The 22,091-nt window shown below is 41.3% G+C and overlaps 1 protein-coding gene across 2 annotated transcripts in view; it reads right to left on the reverse strand.

The window, feature by feature from the left end:
* Positions 1-16,119: 16,119 nt before the first annotated feature.
* GALNT9 (polypeptide N-acetylgalactosaminyltransferase 9) overlaps positions 16,120-22,091 on the reverse strand; it is a 379,096-nt gene continuing 373,124 nt past the window's right edge. For both annotated transcript variants that reach the window (XM_051769179.1, XM_051769178.1), the window contains one exon: positions 16,120-21,498. In XM_051769179.1, the coding sequence (XP_051625139.1) occupies positions 21,352-21,498 (147 nt within the window). In that variant the 3' untranslated portion in view covers positions 16,120-21,351. The remainder of the gene's footprint in view (positions 21,499-22,091) is intronic.

A 22,091-nucleotide genomic window follows, 5' to 3' on the forward strand; every position in this document is an offset into this window, starting at 1 on the left:
ATAGAACAAAATAAAAATTGGACCATAAATCTGTGGCTGGCTTCTCACTCAGTGTGGGATTACAAACGAGGAGCTGATGTCTTGCTCGTGTGCAGGGTTTTACATCAAAGTGAAAAGTCTTTGCTATCTGTTGGGAGCCTCCCTTGGTCAAATAGGTACTTCATGATAAATGGTTACAGGTTTCTCTTCTGGCAAAAGAGGATTTCCTTGTGGATACACACTCAGCATCATGAGCAAGCAACTCATGCTCCTTTAGGCTCCTCCCAGCCCTAAACATTCCTTGGCTGTGCTCACTCCTGGAATAATAGAAGTTGGAAGTTACTATATTCTACAGAAGGCCAAACTGTAAAAATCTCTTTATTTAATGTGCTCATCCTGTCATTTGGCCCTTTGGCACTCCAGGCTTGTTAATGAAAGCTGCAGTTCTGCAGGGCATTATTAAATCTTGTTGATGGGCAGCAATTTGCACTGGATATGCATGTGTGGGATGCACATTCACACAAACCCTCCACCACCACTAAGTTACTGTTCCAGTCTTGGCTTCCAGTTGCTCTTTTTGGCACACTGAAGGCCATGTGGCAATGAAGCTGGAGTGTTTTGATCACTAATTATAACTGCCATAATTGCATTAGTGGGCTAGTGACTTCTCCCTCACCCCATCTCTTTAACTGACTCTGTCACTACATCCCTGATAGATTTTGACAGTATTTTGGGGCAGCTGCCTTTCTGTAAATGCTCTGTACAGCACAAACTACCATGGGCCTCAGCCTTCCAATCCCACAACAGACCAAACAATGAAAAAGCAGGATTTTTAACAGTAATCACTAGTACACAGTTGTGTCCCAAGGATAAAACATGGGCCAGTGTATATGTGCATTCAAACCTGGTATTCACTGTACTGTCCATTAAAAGATACAGGTAATTTAAATATTTCTGGTAATTTGCTCTTATTGTACCAACCACAATCCCAATTTCTCCCAGGCTCCTCCAAGAAAATGATTTAACACACAGTGCAGATCTTCCATGTAAAAAGGCCCAGAATTTTTTAATTATAGTGGTTTCACACTATCTAATAGCAACAAGGTTCCCATAAATGTTCACAATCTAACAGGCTTCACAGCACTTTGCAAAGAGTAGCAATCATTCAGCAGAAATGTTAGAATGCCCTTTATTCCCATTCTCTATTTCCCAGCAAGCATCCCAGGAGAATGGTGAGTTTTAAATCTGCTCAGGCATGAAGGGATTGTGTGCCCCTCGAGCCTTTGTATTATGATAATGCACACATAAAGGTAAGTTTTATTAATTGGAGCTCCATCCACAGGGGTTACTACGACAAAGGAGGCAGGGGAAAGGGAACTGGGTGGAAGAAGGAGTGATCCTACTGAGCAGTGATTCCAAGATCCAAAATTCAATCCTGATATACTCCCCTTGGAGCCTGCACCTCTTTACTTGTGCCCTGATTTAACGTGAACTCTTCCAGGCAGCACTAATTTTTTACGACTCACTCCAATTCCTTGTCTTTTCGAAAAAAAAATCAATACTCCAAACTCACCTTTGTACTTATCTTAAGAGTTGCTCTCAGGCAAGATTGGAATTCATTACTGTAGTCCTTGCATAAAAGTACTTTGAGTTCATGCTCTGTGCCTTCCTAACAGCTCTCCCTGCCTTCTCAACACCAGGAGCACAGATATGACAGATCTCTCAGTATTTTCCTCACTGCTGTCAAATTGCACCACATTTCACTCTTACTTATTTGGGTCTTGTATCTGTGACTACTATTATTATTATTACTTTCTTCTTCTATTTTTCCTCATTTTAATAGCTAAGGGATGTCCAAGGAAGCTTTGGTGGTGCCAGGCTCCCCCTTCCATGAGCAAACATGGCTAACCTGCTGCAGAGCCTTTCCCCCATCCCCAAAGGGATATACAAATAAGGCTTCAAACCTATTTGGACAGGTTAAAGTTATTCATTAGGTAGCACTTTAAGGAAAAATAAGGAAAAATTTACACTTTAAGGAAAAATACGAAGGCTTTATAATTTTTAATCGCTACGTTCAGTGTTATATTAAGAAGTCACAACAGTAACAAAATTCCTCCTAAACCAAGATTACTTGTCTCCAATTTCATTTTGGTATGAAAAACTGAAATGTGGCATTCGGGCAGAATTTGAAAGAAAATTTGTTTCCAGTTTCAGTCAGTAAACATAAAAAAAATGTTATTGGCATAGATCTTCTGTTGTACTAGACAAAACAAGCTATCAAATAATCTACAAAGATCTCTTTATACCTTATTTCATATCAATTGAATGGAATACCAAGCAGCAGGACCAACAAAACCAAAATATTTTAAATTTTCTGCAGCTTATTGGGCTGTTGCTTCTCTCTGATGCTCGAGCAGAGCCTTTTCATAGTTAAAAATGAAAACACTTAAGAGGTTCTTCATTTTCTGCTGGAGCCTCGTTCTCTTTTGAGCTAAAGGGCACAAGCAGAGTGTGCTAAAATAAACTTGGTAGGATCTGATAGCTGACAGCTGTAGTTTTTAAGATGGGGTTTGACAGGGATTGGGAAAAGTGTTCCAGTGACTTCAGGAAATTCAAACAAAATCAAAGGAAGCATGAAATGGGCCTCATCCTTCCATCCTGCTGTGTGGCTGGCCCATATGTTCTGGGTATTCCCAAAGCTGCCTCCAAGCAGAGAATGCCCTGAGCAGCCAATAATTTCTGGGCACCACGCTGCAGAAGAGGAAACTGGGCATTTTTCAGATCCCTGTGTTTTGTAGGAATTGAGCAGGCTTGGTCCCCTCCCTCCATTGTGTTCTCAGGGCACAGTGTGCCTTGGAAACAAACTCCCACGTTGTACAACATATGAGGGCTGGTAAATAAATCTGACAGCACCAAACAGAGCTTGAATCAGCACTGTCTGGCTCATTCCACTCACAGTCTGGCAAAGAGATTGTTTTCCATACCATGCTCACACAAATCCAGCTCAGTGGCCTCTGAGCATCCTGCTCTGTACCTTCACCTGGGCACAAAGCAAAGTCTTTGTCTTTAACTCCACGTCCCCATTTAGCAACACCCACACCAATCCCATCGCAGCACAAGTATCCAGAAGTTTTCATGGAGCCTTTAGTCACCTGCCACATACCAGCAAAAGAATAATTTATTAACGAAAGGACTTGCAGAGCTGATGTCTCCTCAGGTAGCTCCAACCCTGCTGGTCCTCCCAGCTACCTCCTGGCCTCAGCAGAAAGCAATAAACAACATTCCATTTCCTAACCTGACAAGTAAGGGCAAATTGACTTAGAGAGCTTAATTACTTTTTAAAAAAAATACTTATGCCATTGGTTGCCGTGGCAACACATTCTCATTAGATGGCTCAGAAATGGCAGTACTGAAGAAACAGTGTGTCTTTGTAACTGCTAGTCCAACAATAACATACAATTATTAACTATTAATGCTTCTTGCTGTTTAGAACTGCAAATGCAGCAGGCAGTACCACGGCCAATAGTCGAATCCCCACTAGTTTCTCCAAGTTTTTCTCGCTTCTGACTCTTCACATGCCTTCTCTCCTTTTCACTCAGGAGTAAAGCTTAGGCTGAAAAAATGTATTCTGGAATAACCATCCTGGGAATGACTGACAAAGTGATACACTGTCTGAACATAAGCAATTCCATTTTCTTTAAATATTTCATCATTTAATTATTAATACAATTTTTTAGAGTGGAAAAATCCTATAGGTCTTCTTCCATCACCTCAGCTCTGCTCTTCTACAAACTACTGATAGGTATACATGAACCATAGCTCAATTCTCAATCTTTTTCCTTTCCTTTCCTTCTTTTTTTTTAAGAACAATTCCAAAACAAAAGCGAGAATAGATCAGAGCTACAAAAGCCAGAACAGAGGTTCTCTCAGTAATGCTATACTCTGCAAAACAGTTTCAGAAGAAAAGAAATATTTATGTTAAATGAAATCAAATGTATTTTTAACCTTCTAAATTATGTATTTTTACATGGCATAATAGGGAAGGACAGTATTTTCTTTTTTACTCTTGACAAGATAAAATGATACAAATAACCCAAGATTAATATTACAGTCCTCTCTTTCAACTAACATTTCCCAAAATGATATATTGAGGTTAAAAATTCATCTGGTTATGCTGAGGCCTTGTCCTTTCAAACAACACATTGGGATTTAGCATAGCTGAAATATTTTCCCTTGCTATTATCCCGGGATATTTGTATTCTAATGGCCAAAGGAAAGAACATATGTATAATGAATATATGGCATAAATTTCCCTCCCAGCCTCCAGAAGTGCACAAAACAGCATTTTATGTGGATCTTTTTTTTTTTCCTTTTACATTTTTATTCCCAAGTCTTGAAATTATTTTACAAAGCATGTGCATTTTCCCCACTTTACTGTTGACAGACACCAGGATGAAATAGTAGGACGAGGTTAAGGAGCAGTTTTCTACAGGAGCACAGGCTGGACCCAGTAACTTGGACCCCAGTCTAATGGCCTAAGCAAAGTGATTGAAGTTCCTGGGACCCAGATCAGCTGCTCCAGTGCCTCCTGTGCTCTGCTTCCACCAAGTGCTGCTCTTCAGGAAGGTCCTGCCCTGCCAGGGCAGTCAATCAGCATCTCCAGAGCAGCCAGCCCAGAACGGCACCCTCAACACTCCTGTTTCATTAAAATTCTGCTATAAGGAGCTGCATGGAGAAAGACTGATGCATCCGATACATCTCAGGCTGATTAGCAAGAAATAAATCATCCCTCAGCAGCAGCACCAGTGCAAACAGCCCACAGTGAAGCACAGTGGGCTCAAGGTGAGAACTCCCTACCATCTGTGAGCACTCATGGTACCACCTACCCACGGCTCCTCAGCAGCCTTCCTCCACCCACACCTCCCTGAACCCTCTGGGATTTGTTCATGTAGGGTTTGATCATCCTAGTGCATGGCTGTTGTCTGTCCCAGGGAAGGAGCAGGTCACAGAAAGGGCTGTCCCACTCCTCCTCCCCTGTGCTGCTGTTCACCTGAGCTAACCAGCGGCGGGAGAAGCGCGAGATCACAGTGACACCCAGACCGTGCCTGACATCTATCTCCTAGAAATCAATGTGGGTGGTATTAAGAACCCAGCCAGGACGGCACAGTAACGTGCAGAACACCTCAGGAGATGGAAGAATAAAAGGAAAATATATGGGGGTCGGAGCTGGACAACACAGAGGTCAAACAGATCCCTCACCCAAAGGAGCGAAGATTTACAAGCACAGTTCAAGTGCAACGAAGCAAGCAGTGAAATTGTGAGATGGGGGCTTCAAAAAAACCCCCACGTCATTGTCCTATTGATTTTCAGTTGTTAATGCTTTTTAAAGTGTGGAAATAATTGAGCAATGTTATGGTTTATTGTTAAAATATAAAATCTGGATAGTTCATAATGATTTGTGAAATTACAGATGGGGGTTGTGGAAGAAAGAAATGATTGGTTTAAGATTCAACAGCTGGCCTCTGTTCAGGGGAATAAAAAACCCCCCTGACTTATTGTATAGATTTTGCTCATTGAGATCACCAAGGTCCTTTAAATTTTTCTAAAGAAAAAAAACCCCACTTTCAGATTAGTACTGGGGTTGGAAGCACGAGTTTTGCTTTTGTTCTGTCAATATATGTCAAAAAACTTTAAGAGAACATGCCTGCAGGTGAGGATTCTGCAGCTTTGCTTGCAAATGTGCAGACAAACAAAATAAACATTTCCAGGTGTTTTTCAGAAGCTGACATGGGGATCCCAAGGGTGAGAACAAATTCAAGGTATAAAATTATCCCCCACATTAATGGCTTCAAAATGTTCTCCACTATCAATTGGAAAAAAAAAAATCCTAACAGTGTATACAAACAACCAAGTACAAGATATTTCCTGTGGAAGGAATTATTCTCTTATTTGTCATCCAGCATTCAGAAGAAACCTCTCTGGATTTTGCTTTTCATGAAGACTAGGAAAGAGTTTCTCATACTGGCACAGTGTAGAAAACAAAAATGGATATTGGATTGTTCCTTTAATGCAAAGGATGAGCAGATAGTCATGCGATATTTATCACTGAGGGGCAGAAGAAGCAATCAATAATGGTCTCCCATGGGGGCCATTTTTCTCATTACTTTATAGGCCAAATCCAGGTCTCCAGATCCATGAAGCATGAAAAAAACCTCACCCCTGAAGTCAAGGCCATTGCTAAAATTCATCTGCTTATCCTGCCCTGCTTTGGAGTTCTGAACTCCTGTGCTGGTTTCTCTGCACAGGAGTGGGTTTCATCCAACAGATACTGTTCACCCCTAAGCAAAGCTTAGTACAGGATTCTGAATTTCACCATTAAAAAGGCTTATGTAGAAAAAGATATCAGTGCTTAGTGGCTAGTGTTAAAAAAAGAAAAAAACCAAATTCACACAAACCCAAACAACAAAACAAACTCCCACCTAAACCATGACTTGCAAGGTGGGAATAATCAGTCTTTCTTACCTACATTAATCTGCTTATATTCTAGTTCTCAGTCTTTCCCTACTTCTCTTCTTCCTCAAATCCAGACAGAGTTATTCCTGGTGTAAATTAAATTCACCAGCTTCAGCTAATTATTCCAAATTTAAAACAGGGGGAAGGAAAATCTAGGAGAGGAGATAAAAACATCTAAACAGCAACAATAAGAGGTAAATGTCCTTCAAATTTAATTAATAATACCTGGGATCCTTAAGGAACTGGGATTGGTTTTGTATGGTTTTCATAGCATACACTGTATTTTTTTAAAAGAAAATTCAATCAAATAAGTTATGTCAGATTCTGAATTTAAATCTTAATGGTAATTCATTAATAAAAATGCCAGGAGCAGTTAGATATTTGACAGCTACAGGAAAGGAGAAATATGTCCAAGCTGCCTGCAGTTCAACAAACACTCACCCTCAAAGTGTGTATCAAACCAAGCCCTCAGGTTTCAGAGTTCAGCAAAACCTCTAGGTTTGCTTTACTCACGAAAAACAACATTTGGTAAAATGTCATAAGTTTGCTTTATGCTGCTGCTTTGAGGATTGCAACAATATTGGTATTTTCTTGAAGCCTCCATTTAATTAATTTCACTGTTTTTTTTCATACTTTCACTTATTGCCAACAGCCTCCGTACTTGAGCAAAATAAACACAGAACCCCTAGAATGGAAAAGCTGCTACTTTTCCTGCTTTTTAAGAGAAACAAGAAAACAAACTTTCATTTCAAGTGCTTAGAAAAAAAAATGGATGCAGAGGAAAGTTTAGTGCAGGGGTACAGCCAGCTGGGCCACACTGACCACACCACAGTCCCTGGGGCTCACACTTCCCTCATCCTGATCCTGATTTCAGCCTTTTGCCTCCGAGCCCGAGGGGAAGCAAACCACATTTCCACACAAAGTACAAATAATCTCACAGAATTCACAGTGGCCAGTGTAGAATCCCACCAAGAAAGTCTTATTTTGAAAGCTCTAAGAAAGATAATGAGGCACAGACTTCAGTGTCTCTTTTAATTAAAGCAGAAAGTTATTCTGATGAGTGGCTGTTCCACTCCTACCAGTATGGAGAAACAGGAGGCTTTGTTGTCGAAATGAGAGGGACCACATTGTCATGCAAGAGGTGGAGGCCACTAGACTCAGCAGGTACTCATCTCTGTACAGCTCAGGCAACAAAATCCCTGCCTGCATAAATTATCCCACAGAAAAAAACACTCCAGAGGAGGCTGCAGGTTCAACAGTGGGTTAATCCACAGAAACCCGGGCTTTCCAGATGAAGGATGGTTGCACAGCATGATGCAGGCACTCCAGGGAATGCCTTCTGCCCCTGTGGAAATACTTTACTGCTGGACACACTGAGGCACCTTCCCATCAGTCTTCAGGCAAGCAGCTAAACACAGTCTGTTCATTTAAGCACAGCAGTCACAACATGACGTGCTTGAGGTTTATGCCTTCAAGTTCCACTCCTGGCAGCTTATCTGTCTCCTGTGTTGGAGGCCTAAGAACTGCTGGAAACAAGAAGGTAGCTGCATCTTGCTCTTTGCTCTGCTCGAATGAGCAAAAAACTAAGTACTTCAAGTCTCTCTGGTTCATTCCTTGCTTGTCTTCCATATATGCAAAATTAAGGCTGCATCTTAACCTTCTTTGCAGTCCCTGTTGGTCACAGCACTCTGGGACACAGCAATGCAGTGGTATTTTACTTGTCATTAGTATTCTCGTCCTTAATACCAGATAAAAGGTGCACACACCAGCTGAAATAATAGTTCCCCCCCCCACTCTCCTTTCACTCAAATTTGCTGTCTGTGAATGTGTGCCATCAGCAATACGATCCTGGCTGATGTAAAGGGACTTTCTCTGGTGGAATTCAAAGGCCACCATCACTGGAGTGCACCAGCAGCACTAACATTCCCCACACAGCCTGATCAGCTGGGCTTTAATGTCATCAGAGTCACCCAAGGGCACGGTGAGCTCAGAGTTCAAAGAGAAAGGTGCTGCTCATCTTGCATAAAACAGTTTTCAAAAGACAGAGGTGGTAACTTCTTCACATGTCAGACTGTTCAATCATGGAAGATTCCTATCTAAATATAAAACATCTATATATATACACGCAACTAGAAGCTCATTTTGGAAGTACTGATAATTTTATTCAAGAAAAAAATCTCTGTGTACCCAACAAGTAAGTGAAATTTTGCTGTTGCTTTCTTCTGCAAGACAAAAAAAAAAAAAAAAGCAGACACAAAGACATTTACAGAGTGCAGCATTCCAGTCTGGCTTTTTCCCCACTGCTCTGAAAGACTTGTCTTTTTTTGCTTTGGCTGTTTTTTCCCCCCTTCCAAACCATGTACTGCATTTTCCCCACGAGCTTCATGAGTTTAATACAAGAACCTGTAAATTTTGCAATTTTAAAAAACTTTGATCCAAATCTATTTTTAATGATGTGCAAAACACTTCAACCAATTCTTACAGATTAAATCATCGACCAAAAAAATAAAATCTCAGCATCCACTCAAAGCTGTAACAGCCACCTACACCCATTCCCTTCTCAAATGCTTTGTTAACAAGTCTCCATTTAAAGCTGAAGAGACAATGAGACACTAAATTCATCTCACCTGAGACATCTCAATAATTTAATTAAAAACCATCTTTGGACATGCAAATCCTGGCTTTGGTTTGGCTTTCAGTCTCAGAAGGAGAAAGCGATTACTAACACAAGCAAATCAACATTCTGCAGCAATATGGTACCTTGAGTGTGTTTATAAACAGGAAGGTATTATTAAAAAATAAAGAGCTCCCAAGCTCAGACCAAGTATGAAATTAGAGTTGATTACAGGCACTGAGGACTGACTTCATTTAATGGAGGAGAACTGCAATTGAAAATTGTATTTTTACAAGTTTAAACCCCCTCTTTTTAAACCATTATTGCCATCTTTACCATTGAAAATGATATTTTTATGGAAAATGGAAGTACTGTTAAAAATTGCCATAGCCATGCCCGTGACTGGCTTCAACAAGGAAAGAGCCTCTTATTTCTTCTTGGTATTTTTGCAAGGTATAACTAAGGCTGTGGGAGATGCTAGTGCCAAAGGTAGTAAAACCTGAGCAAACTTGAAGGGCACAGGGTCAAATCCTCTTCTCTGAAAAGAAAGCCTTTAGGAGCCAAAATGTCTGGATGTATTTTTTTACAGTCCGCTGCTCTAAGGTGGTCTGAGGGTTAAATCAATCCATTTTAAAACATTCCCTGGCATTATTTTTCACTCACGTACATTAGCATAATCTGGTTTGATCACAGCTCCAGAAATTTACAGCTCTGAACTACACTTCTTTATGTCTTGACTCGAAAAGCACCTTCTTGTCAGCATTTTCCTCCTTTGCAAGGTCAAGGTGAGGACAAAGCCTGCTTCCCCCAAACTGTTTTCCTTTCCTGTGATTAAACACAACACTGCACAGCAAGGGAGAGGAGAAGAAAAGAGCAGATGCCCGGCCACACATCATTACACAGCCCTGTCAGGAGGCAGGCAATGACCTGGAGTCACCTCCTCTGCAGTGCCCACCTTGAGCTTGGATTCCACTTCTCCAGAGCCCACGGGACTCACAGCCCACCCCTGAGCAAACCCACTGCTCGTTATTGCACCTCCAGCACACCACGAGAAACCCCCCAGCCTGCAAACTTCTTACAACTGGAATTATCTCTAGCCCAGTCATCTGAAGTCATTATTTATTTATTCCCTGGCAGCGTAGATGGATAATTAGTGAATAATTTGAGGTTTTCTGAGCATGGCAGTCTGTTCTGATAGCTGCCCCTCGTCCTGATTAAATCTCTGCCTCATATCTCCCAGCAGCACCTCATGCGAGAAAATTCCAGGCTCTGCCAGTATCAGGTTGCTGTCTCACAGTTTGAAACCATCATGAACGTTTGGGGAGAGGGAAGAAATTCAGGAAGAACTTGATTTTATTTTCTCAAGCCTTATGTGACTAAAGGTTGCTTTGCATCCAAAGCACCTGTGGGAACGTGGATGCGACTGCAGGGGAACGACGGGGATATTACACCCGAGGCTTTAAAACAGCATTAGGAACAGAGACACACACAAGCTTTAAAAAGGAAAACAAACATATCTAAATGCTAGAAAAGTGAATTCAGTATATGAAGTGCATTAGGACTGCTCTAGCCCACACCCCATGGAGAATAAGCAGAGCCTGTTTTAACAAAAGCCCTGAGCAGCCTCTTGCCGGAGCCCCGGTTTCCAAGCACTCGTGGTTCCCTGGTGGGGTTCAAGCCATAACCCCCCAAACCTTGGGGCACAGCCCTGTCCCACAACCCGAGGGCAGGCTGTGGCTGGGTTTAATGAGGTGTTGATTCTGCAGATGGTGGCAGTGGTGGGGTTTGTGGTTTCTGCCTGCGGCGCCCGGACTTGTTCGCTCGGCGTAAGCGAGATCGGCAGATTTTATATGTGGAGCTTGGAAAGGTCACAGCTCTCTGAAGTCTGCAAGCTGTACTGCTGTCCCCTTCATCCCTGATTCACTAAATGCCAGTAGCTGAGTGGTCTTGGGCAACAAATTAAAACCAGTGGGATAAAATGGACCATCATCTCAGATTCATGGAGTGGGAGTTCTGTGCAGATATTTATTTAAGACTTTTCTTCTCCCATAAAATACCCGAGTCCTTACTGATTCTTTTTCCACGCTGCTTCTCCTCTCTGGCTCCCGTTTTCTTACTGTTGGTGCTCTGCCTGAGAGCACAGGAATAAACGATGGCTGAGCCCAGCCCAGGGGCCTCCCAGGACCCCACATTTCTTCACCAAGTCAGAACTCCAGCCTGAGTGCCAGGACCAGCACAATGAGCATTCAAGGGGAGGGAGAATGTGACCCCTCTTTCATGGTCAAAACAGGGAAGAAAGGAGGTGTCTGGCCATGCTCGTGTCGTTAGGCTCCAGAGGAGATTATTATTACTTTTTGTAAATTCACAATCTCCTCAGAGTGTTCTTTGGACACCTCCAGAAGTTGTAGTGGAAAGGAGCTGCATTATTTATCTGAAACTTCCCAGGTCTCACACACAGGCCTTTCCTGACCAGAGAGGTTCATCCTCCCAGCACAGGAGATACAGGACAGCTGTTTTTACCTTCTCTTCCCAGTCTGGCTCACACATGGACCAAAGAGCCTACCTTGGGTACTACCACGGGACAGAGGGATTCTGGCACATACATTTCCTAAATCCCTCTGTGAACATAGATTTCATAAAGGCATCCTTGACAGAGACTGGCTTCTAGAGGCCAGTCCAACACCTCAATCCAAAGCTACTCCACAGATGATGAACAGATGTCACCCCAAACTCCCATCACAAAATATTACCTCTCAGCATCTTAATAAATACACTCCTTTCTTTCCTTGAACCGATCCCTTATTACATTTCAGGGCCTAGCTTACAAAGGACAGGTTCATTTGCTAATACATGAATCATTATTGCTTTGAGCCTCTGAGCTAGCATTTTTTATGAGCACGCTTCAAAATGTATTTGATTGCTGTTAGAAATCATTTTGGTTCACGCTCGACAACCAGGCCAACCCAAGCCAATATGCTCTGCCTGGCACTGTGGAAAGATGTTGTGAGAATTTAATTACTAACTGCAAGTTGTGTGCATATGGTGAATTTTAAATGGACTGTTTCTTTTATTTATTTTTTTTTGCCTCTAAGATAAAAAACCCTGGTTGTTTAACTCCAGCTTATTAAGATCTCTATCTAGCAGTTCTGATAAAATTGTTTCAGATCGGATACCCTACAGAGAACAGCGTGCTGCCTTTTCCTCTCCATGAGCTGCCTGCAGACCATAAATGCCATCCAAGCCAAAGTGAGTCCTCTTTGCCCTTCTGTGAGCCTGGGCTAAACGTTAAGAGATTAGATTTACTTCACTGCCTTCATGTAAGAAAGCTTTTGGAAAAACATTTGTTTTATGTGATAAGGTACAACAAAACACCACTAGAACAGAACTTCTCAGTTCTGGCAGCAGGAGTCTCACCTTGGGGAAGGGAGGGAAGGATGGATAGTGGAGTTGCAGACTGTAAAAATACACTTAAAAAGTTTAAATCCAGCCACTTGCTACTTCTCATCTCCTTTTCCACTATTATGATGGTGCTGATGCTCTTCTGCTGTTTGGTTTCTATGTGACATGAAAGCTCTGTGACACATGTCACACTGATATTTATACAGAACATTAGCACATTAACAAGAGGAGGAAGATGAGCTTTCAGAATGTCTTTTATTAATACACACACTATATGTATACATGGCACATTAGACCTCCAGATTTTCATGAAGTCCTCAGGTCTGGAATAAATTAACTGATAAGGAGCACAATTTTTCTAAGCAGCCAGCATTTTTCTATTTGCTTGAGCTGAATCTTTAGCTGGTGTGTGAAAGAACAATTCTGTCAGACACAGATTTGATGTTGGGTTTACCTCAGACTAAATTCATCACACATGCATTTATCAATGCATTTTATAGGAAAAGAAAAAAGAAAAATAACCTAAAAGTTCTTTTTTTTGGACTTGTGTTCAGGTAAAGAAATTAAAAATTTGCTTCAAAAAAATTAGAATTCTAAGGTTTTGAATAGGTTTAATAGTTACACAGAGTCCCCTTCTACTAAACCCTGGTATAAAGAAGGAGAAAAGCCTCGTGTCACCCTGGCCTGATGGATAGCAAAAAGGGTCTCTGATTCAGACAAGAAAGGAGCTTTGACTCCAGGATCAAAACAGAAATCAGGCTCCTAAGAGATGAAAAGTGTCCTGACTTTTTTTCTGATAAGGCTGAACACAACACAAATCCCTCACTGCCCCTCAGGAGCCCACTGGAGCTTTGAACTTCATTTCTGTTCAGAAAAAGAAGGCACAATGCAGCAGCCTGGGCCTCAGTATTATGATAGTTTGAGATTGTGAGGGAAAAAAACATGGCTTGGACATGCTGGATGTATTCTGAGTACTTAAAAAAAAAAAAACAGAACTCCAACAAGGTTATCATCCACAATGTACCTTTCCAAAAAACAAGGGAAAACATTTTCAAAACACCTGTGTCACTTTAATGGGCCTACACTCTGCTCTCAAGAGCGACTCAAAATGACTTATACCATCCAAAAGGAGGAAAACTGGAGCCAAAGTTATTTAGGTTCAGATTCACAAAAATATTTACCTACTTTCCTTTGGTGAGCTGGACCTCAGCTGATCTGCTTTGACTTGAATTTGCACCCCATGATGCAGATTCTCACCTCTTAACCCAACCTTTGGCCAGCAAGACCAGAGCACCCAGGGCTTGTCTAGCCCAGACCTCCCCTGCAGGATGAGAGTGGCCAGGTCAGCACCTCACTAACCCAGAATCATCCTGAACAGGCTCAACATCTTGCTAATTGCTCTTTAACACAAAACAAGCAGCTTTGCAATGAAAGGAGGCATTTATTCAGTTTAAACACATCATTTTACTGCCTAATTTCCTCCTCCTTGCTGATAGGTGGCAGCAGTTTCTGCACACAATGCCAGTGCTTGAAGTGCACAGGGAATTTCAATAGGTTTTGGCAAATGTTTCCCTGCTAACACACCACAGCACTGACCTGTGTGTTTTGGAGCTCTGTCAACAGATTAGGCAGATTTCACTGTAATAAACTGCAAAAGCAGAAAAACCTTTCCTGAATCCTGATTAAAATTTCTTTATTGGAGCTCAGTTATTCACATGAAGAACCCAGGGCCTTATCCCTGGGTGAACTGCTGAGTGTAAGTTGCTGCTTTTCCAGATTGGCCCCAGTCAGGATGCAAAGGCAACTCTAACTAATGCAGGTGCTCAATGACATTGCAGTGACAACACACAGCCAAAACCCAACAAAAACCAGCCAAGCCAGCCACGTACAGGCTGAAGAATCATTATCACTGTCACTCATTGCTCAGTTACAGGCACATATTAATGATTCACAGTTGATTCATAAAGATTTATTGAACAAAAAAAAGGAGAAGGGTGGCTACATCCACGGAATACATTCTTCACAGTGAAAAATCTGAGATTTGGGATAACTTCTGCAGAGCAACCATTGTCAGATGCAGAACTGCTGACAAAATATTTCTATGAACCTAATTTTGCTGGATATTATTCACAAAACATTCATTCTAGCAAGCATATGGTACCTTTAAAGGTGAGGTTTCTCCTTCCAAGAAATGTTGGCTTGATGATAAGAGGAAGCTGAGTCTACAGACTGCCTTGGCTTGGAACAGAGCGGCGTCCCTACGCAGAGCCCTCAGCGTGGAGTTAGGAGGAAATGCCTCACCCTAAAATAGACTCATCCTGGAGATGGAGATAAATTTGCCCAGGCTGTGCCAGGCCACTCCTCCTGAGGCTGGTTGTAATGTTACCCACCTGAAGCCCTGAGCCAGCCCCACCTCCCCTGGGTGAACCAGGCAGTCGCTCAGCGGCTGATCTCCCACTGGGGCTGGCACTGCCCTTGGAGAAATGGGGAAGGAGAAAGCTGGTGCACTCAGGTCTTCCTCACTGCATTCTGCTGAACCAGAGGGGTGCAAGAGAGCCAGGAATATGGCAACATGTCCCAGCCTGGTCACCCCACAGCCTCCTCCCAGCAGGAGCAGCGGGGCAGGAAGCTCTTCCTTGCAGAACAAATGAAGGTGTTGTTGCATCCCTTCTCAGATGCTCTGTGCTCTTTGATCACAAACTGCACACTTTGTCACACACACTAAAAGAGGAGACACAGCCTGGTTGAAATCCAAAATCAATGTTAAAACCAGCCATGTATGTTTTATACCACGGGAGCAGCTCAGGAACCCGCTCGGTTCTCACCCTGCTGTCACCCAGTCCCAGGGATGACACAGAGCATCTGCTTGCACAGTTACAAAGTTGTTTGCCAGCGATACTAAAAAAGCAAGACACCCAGTTCAGAAATATATTTTAGAACAGGATGACAGAGGTCGAACTAAGAAGGGTGTTAAAAAAGAGCTGGCAGCAGTTATTCACAGTTTTTCACCATAAGAGAACTACAGGGCATCCTATGGAATGAAAGGCAGCAATGCTGACTCGCAGCAATTGTGCTATTTATTACAGCAGGATGTTGTGGCATCCAGAGGTGTAAGTGGATTAGACACATATAGGCCCACTTTTGTTGCTAAATCTAGAGGTTGGGTTGGTATGTACAGCCTCTGGTTTGGGATGTCCTTACCTTGAGAAATTAGGGGGAGAGACAAAATGAAAGGATCATTCCACATTTTCCCTGTGTCTTATTTCATTCTTCTAACCATCAGTTATTGACTGTTTTCAGTGATGAGGTGACAGGCTATGTAGACTTCTGTTAGAAGTATGACAGTAGTCTGTACTGTCATCAGCCCAGTTTTGGATGTGCACACCCAGGGCTGAGTCTCTGATGTGCCTCCTCTGACATGCACAGAGCTCATCTGCTTCAGAACAGCTCACAGTCTGCTGTGCTCTTCTCAGAAATGGGCTGACTACCTTTCAGAACAGATTATGTGCAATTTAAATTTTAAAATGCACATATGCTTTGGTCTTCTCGTTTTCCTTTGTGTGACAACTTTGAATTTTGATACAACTGTCCAAACGTACAATGATAAAACATGCAGCTCATGTCAGCAGTAAAATGCATAGTAATTTATTAACTTTTCGAGTGTGAATACAAATTGATTTGATGATGTGCCACATAATGAAAAATTATTCGCAGTCACAACTTGCATTCTAGTTGCTGCATTATTTTTTTTTTCTTAATTAAACATTACAAAGAGTTTGAAAACTGCACAACACTTGTTGGTGGCCAACAGGAAACTGTAATGCTATGAAAAGTAACCAGTGCTTCTACACGTTTTTGAAGAATGCTCTTGATTCAGAAATTAACTTCTTCAAAAGCAAGTTGCCATATATTGCTTCACTGGGTGTTTTTTAAGTAAGCATTCTTGGACAAAGAAACATTGTTTTTACTTAGGACAACCTCTCAACTCAACACCTTTAGTTACAAGTCATTAATGGTTTTGTCATATAAGTCAATGTATTTGTGAAACCATTCTGAAATCCATTACAATGTACTAAAGTCACTGTATATCTCTCCTTCTAATGTCATTGATGGCTGGGGCATTGTAAAGACACAGCAGAAATCTTCACACAGCACAAGCATCCCACATCTTTATAGGAACACAGAGATTGTTAAGAAAGTATCTGAAACTAATTCATTACATTTTGGAGAAGATGTAAATTTTTACGCACTTTGTGCCACATTCACTGATAATTATTAACTGTATAATTTCAGTATTTATTCCTTGAGTTCCCTTAGTTCCCTAGGTGAGCAGACTCCATCTCTGGCAGAACACACTCAGTGTCTTAGTGTTTGAAGAACATCCTGGTTACCACACAGGAAGCTATAAATGTGTGATGCACACACTTCAGTAGACCATGGTGCCACTTAAGGTATTTTCCATCTATTCAGTAATTAGAGCTCTCACTTTAAGTCCACTAATGTCACACACAGGGAAAGAATATCAAATTGTATGGCTGGTCTCTTGAACAGCTCTTCCTGATGAAGCAATACACACATTTATTAAGTTTGGGATTCTTTCCAAAGAGAACATGATATTAAGTTTATTGAGGTGACATGCAGATCTAGAGACATGTGAAGACCTGATAAGTCCTTGGTTTCTGTCCAGCTTGTTAGCTAGACCTTCTAAACTGCAATACCATCTTTGATCTGTGGCATGACCTCTGCCACGGGCTTTGATCAGCGCTAAGAAGCAGAGAGTCAAAACAGCAGCAGCCACAAATGGAACATCATTGTTAGAGACATCTTCAGTCAAGTGAATTCTGACAGTTGTTCTTCCTGCTCAAGCCTTTCACAAAAAACCAAAGCTATTTGTGTCCTAACTGGAGGATAATATGCCAAAGTGCCTCTGAACCACAACTTCTATTAAAGTTCTTCCTACAACTCAACTCACTGGATCCCTAAACAGGCCATAATGTGCTTCTGCATGTCTGTTAATGAACCATCTCAAATGAATCCTGGATGCTGAAGGAATTACATGCTGTGTAACTGATCTAAAGAACAGATTAGGGCTGGTGCTATTTCATTAAATCTTATTAGCTCTGGCTTAAGCACTTAAAACTGCAGCTGTCCTGTGTCAGACAGATTACACCCCCTGTCACATGGCAAGTGAGATTTTCATCTACTAGACCACAGTTTTTAAAAAGGAGCAGGCTGATGAAAAGGAGTATAAACAAAGGACTGTGAAAGCCTCACCTTCAGACACACTGAGCCCCAAATTATTCACTGAAATGAGATAGAAAGCTCAACACGTTCCAATACGTATGAAGACCTGTTGTTTTGTTTCCATGTTTTGGTTTTAGATCACTTCCATGGAACCTGAGTTCGGCTTTTTGGATGTGGAAGAGCCCTGAAGAGTTCTCATGGGTGAGCACAATACAGATCTTAAACAACTGCAAGGGAATCCATTGGGTGCTCCCAAAACACCTTTAGTTCTTTTTCTCTTAGTTGCTTCCACTGGAAGTTATTGTTCCTCAGGAACCAGTGAGTCAGCAAAACTAGAGGAAAATTTTGGCTGAGGAACAAGTAGCTTTAATCAAGCCAAAAGTAAAATCCAGCTTGGAAAACAGTTTATATTTCTCAAAGGAGAAAGAGGTTTTTTTAACACAGGACTCAAGCTAAATTTTAGGGACCCTGACATGTTCAGAAAAGTCTATTTTTACTGCTTTGCCTTTGACAACAGTGTGCCAGGCTTGATGTTCTTTCTCACCTTCTATTCTTCTGTCCTATGACCTAGTATTTAGCTCCATAATCTCCCAAATCAAACAAAATAGCAAATGAAGACTTTGATCTGAATTTTCTCTACAAGGCATATTGGACTACATTAAATACTTTTCAATATCTAGAACTGCTACACTGTGGGAAACAAGACTGAAAATCTGCACAACATTAAGCAGGATTTCAGATAATACTAAGGGGTAAAATATTGACAAAAGAACCATAGACTTTGATTAAAACAGATAATACTCAAGGCTTTTTTTATTATTATTATTCCTTGATGAGAGAATATTTAAGACCCTCTCACATGCAGAGTCACCATGTTAATACCACAGCCAAAGCAGTGGTTCATACAGATAAAGACTAAAGTAAAAATAATCCAACAGATGTGCTTTGCAACTATAAGAAATTATTTCAGCAAATCTTAAAAAAAATGACAATCACAGAAAATACTGACTCCACCTTTAAGAGTTATCTGAATTTTTTTACATTAGTCTGTAAATCTCAGAGCCACTTACCTATCACAAAAACCTGCTTTTCTTCTTCTACCCTAACTCTAAGAGTTAGGCATTTACTAGTCACACTGATATATAATTACTTTCAACTTCCAGCCTTGTTCATATAATATAGTTGGCACTTACTCACTGGAAAGACTAAAAATGGTGTGAATGACCTGTTATTCCCCAAAAAGCTCACCTGGCAAAATCATCTTTCCCTTCTTTTGCCTTCTCACCTCCCTCAAGGAGCAAAACTCCATCAGAGCAAACAAAAGGAGAATACAGCTTTCATACAATTTAAAATGGGGCAACTGTGTCTGGATAGAAGATGAGAAGTCACTTGCAAACACACTCCTGTGCAAAGCTTTCAACAGCTGCTCCATGGACAGTAACTGCAATTTTAAATTGTCTACAGTCAACATAAGGAGGTTAAATGCAGGGCAGCTGTTCCCAATCTATATTTAGCCTGAAGCTTCCTACCTGGTTCAGACCTGCAGGAAGGCTTGAATACTGAGATTGTCCGTGATTTTATACCGTATTCCTTGATTTATTAAAGATGCTATTCTCCCTGCAGGTCTTATTACACTGTTCAAAAGGTTGTGTTCGACTAACCGTAAACACAGAGTTTGAAGTATTTTTATATCCAGAATCTCACCCAGAATTATTCTTTTATATGTATTCATGCGTAACCAGGCCCACACGACATAAATAGAGCTCAGCAATTAGCCACAAATAAACTCCAGGAGAACTGGCTTTGTGTTGCATCTTGCACGCTGTGTTTCAGAAATAAAATCAGGGCAAAATACAGTGATATGCTTTCCACATACTAACCAAGAGTTGACAAGAACGGATGGATTTTGCATGTTAAAAGTAAATATTTTATTACATATCGTGCCCTTGAAAAATTAACTTTGTTTCCATTCGACTTTGTTCAGCATGCCTTGAAATAGGGATGGCAAAAGCTATTCAAGGAACAGATCACCAAGGCTCAACAGCACTGCAGTGACTGCAATTACCTGGCTCAGGAAAAACAAAGCAATTTTGTTTTTTAAAGTTCCATAAAATATTAAACAGCGAAATTAACAGATCCCATCTGTGTGTCTCCTTCACGTATGGCTGAATCTGCTGTACTGAAAATCTGCCCTGAAAATCTGCCTGACACGGACCCACAGCCAAAACCTGCTGATGTCGACAGCGGCCATCAACTCTGACAGCCTTTGGGGTAAGAACTTGTCACTGCTCTGGCTACCTGTGCACACATCCTGCAGGAACCACTGGACACATTATTAACTTCAGGTTCACAAAGATGCTGTCGATGGGTCAACTACAGTAAAATATTCGTATTTCAGAGTAACGGTATTTATATACGCTCCCTACCTGCTGCTCTAATTTGCCTTCTTATCACTAGGTTTGTGTTTGTTTTTCAAACACTAGAAAGCCTTTGCTGGCTTGCTCAGGAACCTTGTCCAGACGGTGCTCACAAAGCGTGTTTGCTCACTTTTGACATTTCCACAGGATGGGGAACGAAACGAAAGATTCAAGTTTTTGAATTCCACGGGTGGCACCGAAGCCACTCGGCTCATTTTCGGAAGCAGCGAGTATCCAGCTTCCAGGCAGCCCCTGGAACAGCACAGCAGGGCACCTGCATGCACAGCATGGCAGGAAGGGAACCTCACACTCACCTGCCCGGGGCTTGGGGGCCAACTGAGGCCTCTTGAAATCCATCCCTCCAGCAGGACATTTACTGCCTCGGAAGAGTTAAATATGCAAGTGCTATATTGTGATGCCTTCACAGCCAACAAATGTAGAATGTGGCAATATAACAGAGCGTGTGGCTATTTTACCTATTCAACATTTACCTGTGTCTGTCTAGAAGAGGTCTCTAAAAATGCTGCTTTTCAGCATCTTGAAGGTTGAGAACCACCTGTAAACATTTGCGGAACAGTCTCTCTCTAGAAACAGAGACTCCTAAACAATCAACCTCGAAATACATCATATATTATATTATATTTCCAGTGTTATTTACAGATCTTCTTGTTTAGTACAATGAACCAGACATGCTGAAAAGGTAGGATTTTTCCAGTCCTCTTTTATACGAAGTACAATAAAAAAGGCACATGATTATTCACCATAGGAGTTGTGCACCAGTCAAAAAACTTAAAGCTAAAAAGCTACCCATCAGAGAACTCTCTTTATGAGGCAGTATTGGGATCTCTCCTTTGAACTCATCACAGAAAGATCTGTCTGTTAATTCCTCTAGGAGAACTTAAGGAATCCGCTTCCCTGTCGTGTTCTGGTCTTCACAAGATTTCCAAATCAACAGAAAACTCTTGTTAGGCTTCCCACATCATCTACTGGAGCAAGGAAGAGTCAAACAGGGCATGTGTGTGTCTGCTTTTTGTTCTCCTTCTTTCTTTCCTTTGAATGCCCGACCGAGGAGGACTCTGGAGAGCCAAGACCTGTTCAAACTAATTTGCTTTAAGACAAATGCCTTGCAAGGTATGGCACACTGAGCAAGGGACAACAGCAGGAGGGGCAGCCCAGCCCCAGCAGTCAGTGTCTGCCGTGTTTTATCCAGTTCCTGATCATCCATTTCTGCCCCGAGCACCTCTGTACAACCAATCTGAGCCCAAAATTCGCATCCTTCGACATTTCCACTTCCAGACAACGGCCAGTGTCTCTGCTGATGATTGGGCCATTCTGGAAAAAAAAATAAGGAGCAAGAGAAAAGACCAAAGGATTAGAAGAAGGAACAGGGAAGGTGAAAAGTCTAGAAGAAAAACAGTGCTAGATCTGCAAATCTGTAGAAAGCATGATAAAATGCCTGGAGATTTCCATATATATCAAGGGATAAAAGCCCTTAGAAAGTGCTAGAAATTCCTAGGAGAAGCTAGCTAATACATATAAAGTACCAAAACAACTTGGTAATTCTAGATTTAAGAATCACTGGAAAAATACCCCCCAAATTACTAGAAACCCCAGAAACTGCAATAGTGCTTTTGGAAGTCCTAAAAATTATTTGAAAACTCCAGATCTAAAAGTTTCTGGAAAGGTGCCAGAAAAAGTTCTAGAAACAAAAATTCGTAGACACTAAAAAAAAATAATAATAATAAAAAAAAATTACAAGCACAATCTTGACAATCAATACAGAAATTGAGAATATTCCAATCCAGGATAACTAAAAATTCCTGGAAAGCATACTCCAAAATTCCTAAAAGAATTCCTAGGAGGAATAATAATAATAATAATAATAATAATAATAATAATAATAATAATAATAATAATAATAATAA

This window comes from Manacus candei, unplaced genomic scaffold, assembly GCF_025592945.1.
Source record: "Manacus candei isolate 608988 ecotype Guabito, Panama unplaced genomic scaffold, ASM2559294v1 h1tg000103l, whole genome shotgun sequence".
Classification (NCBI taxonomy): domain Eukaryota; kingdom Metazoa; phylum Chordata; class Aves; order Passeriformes; family Pipridae; genus Manacus; species Manacus candei.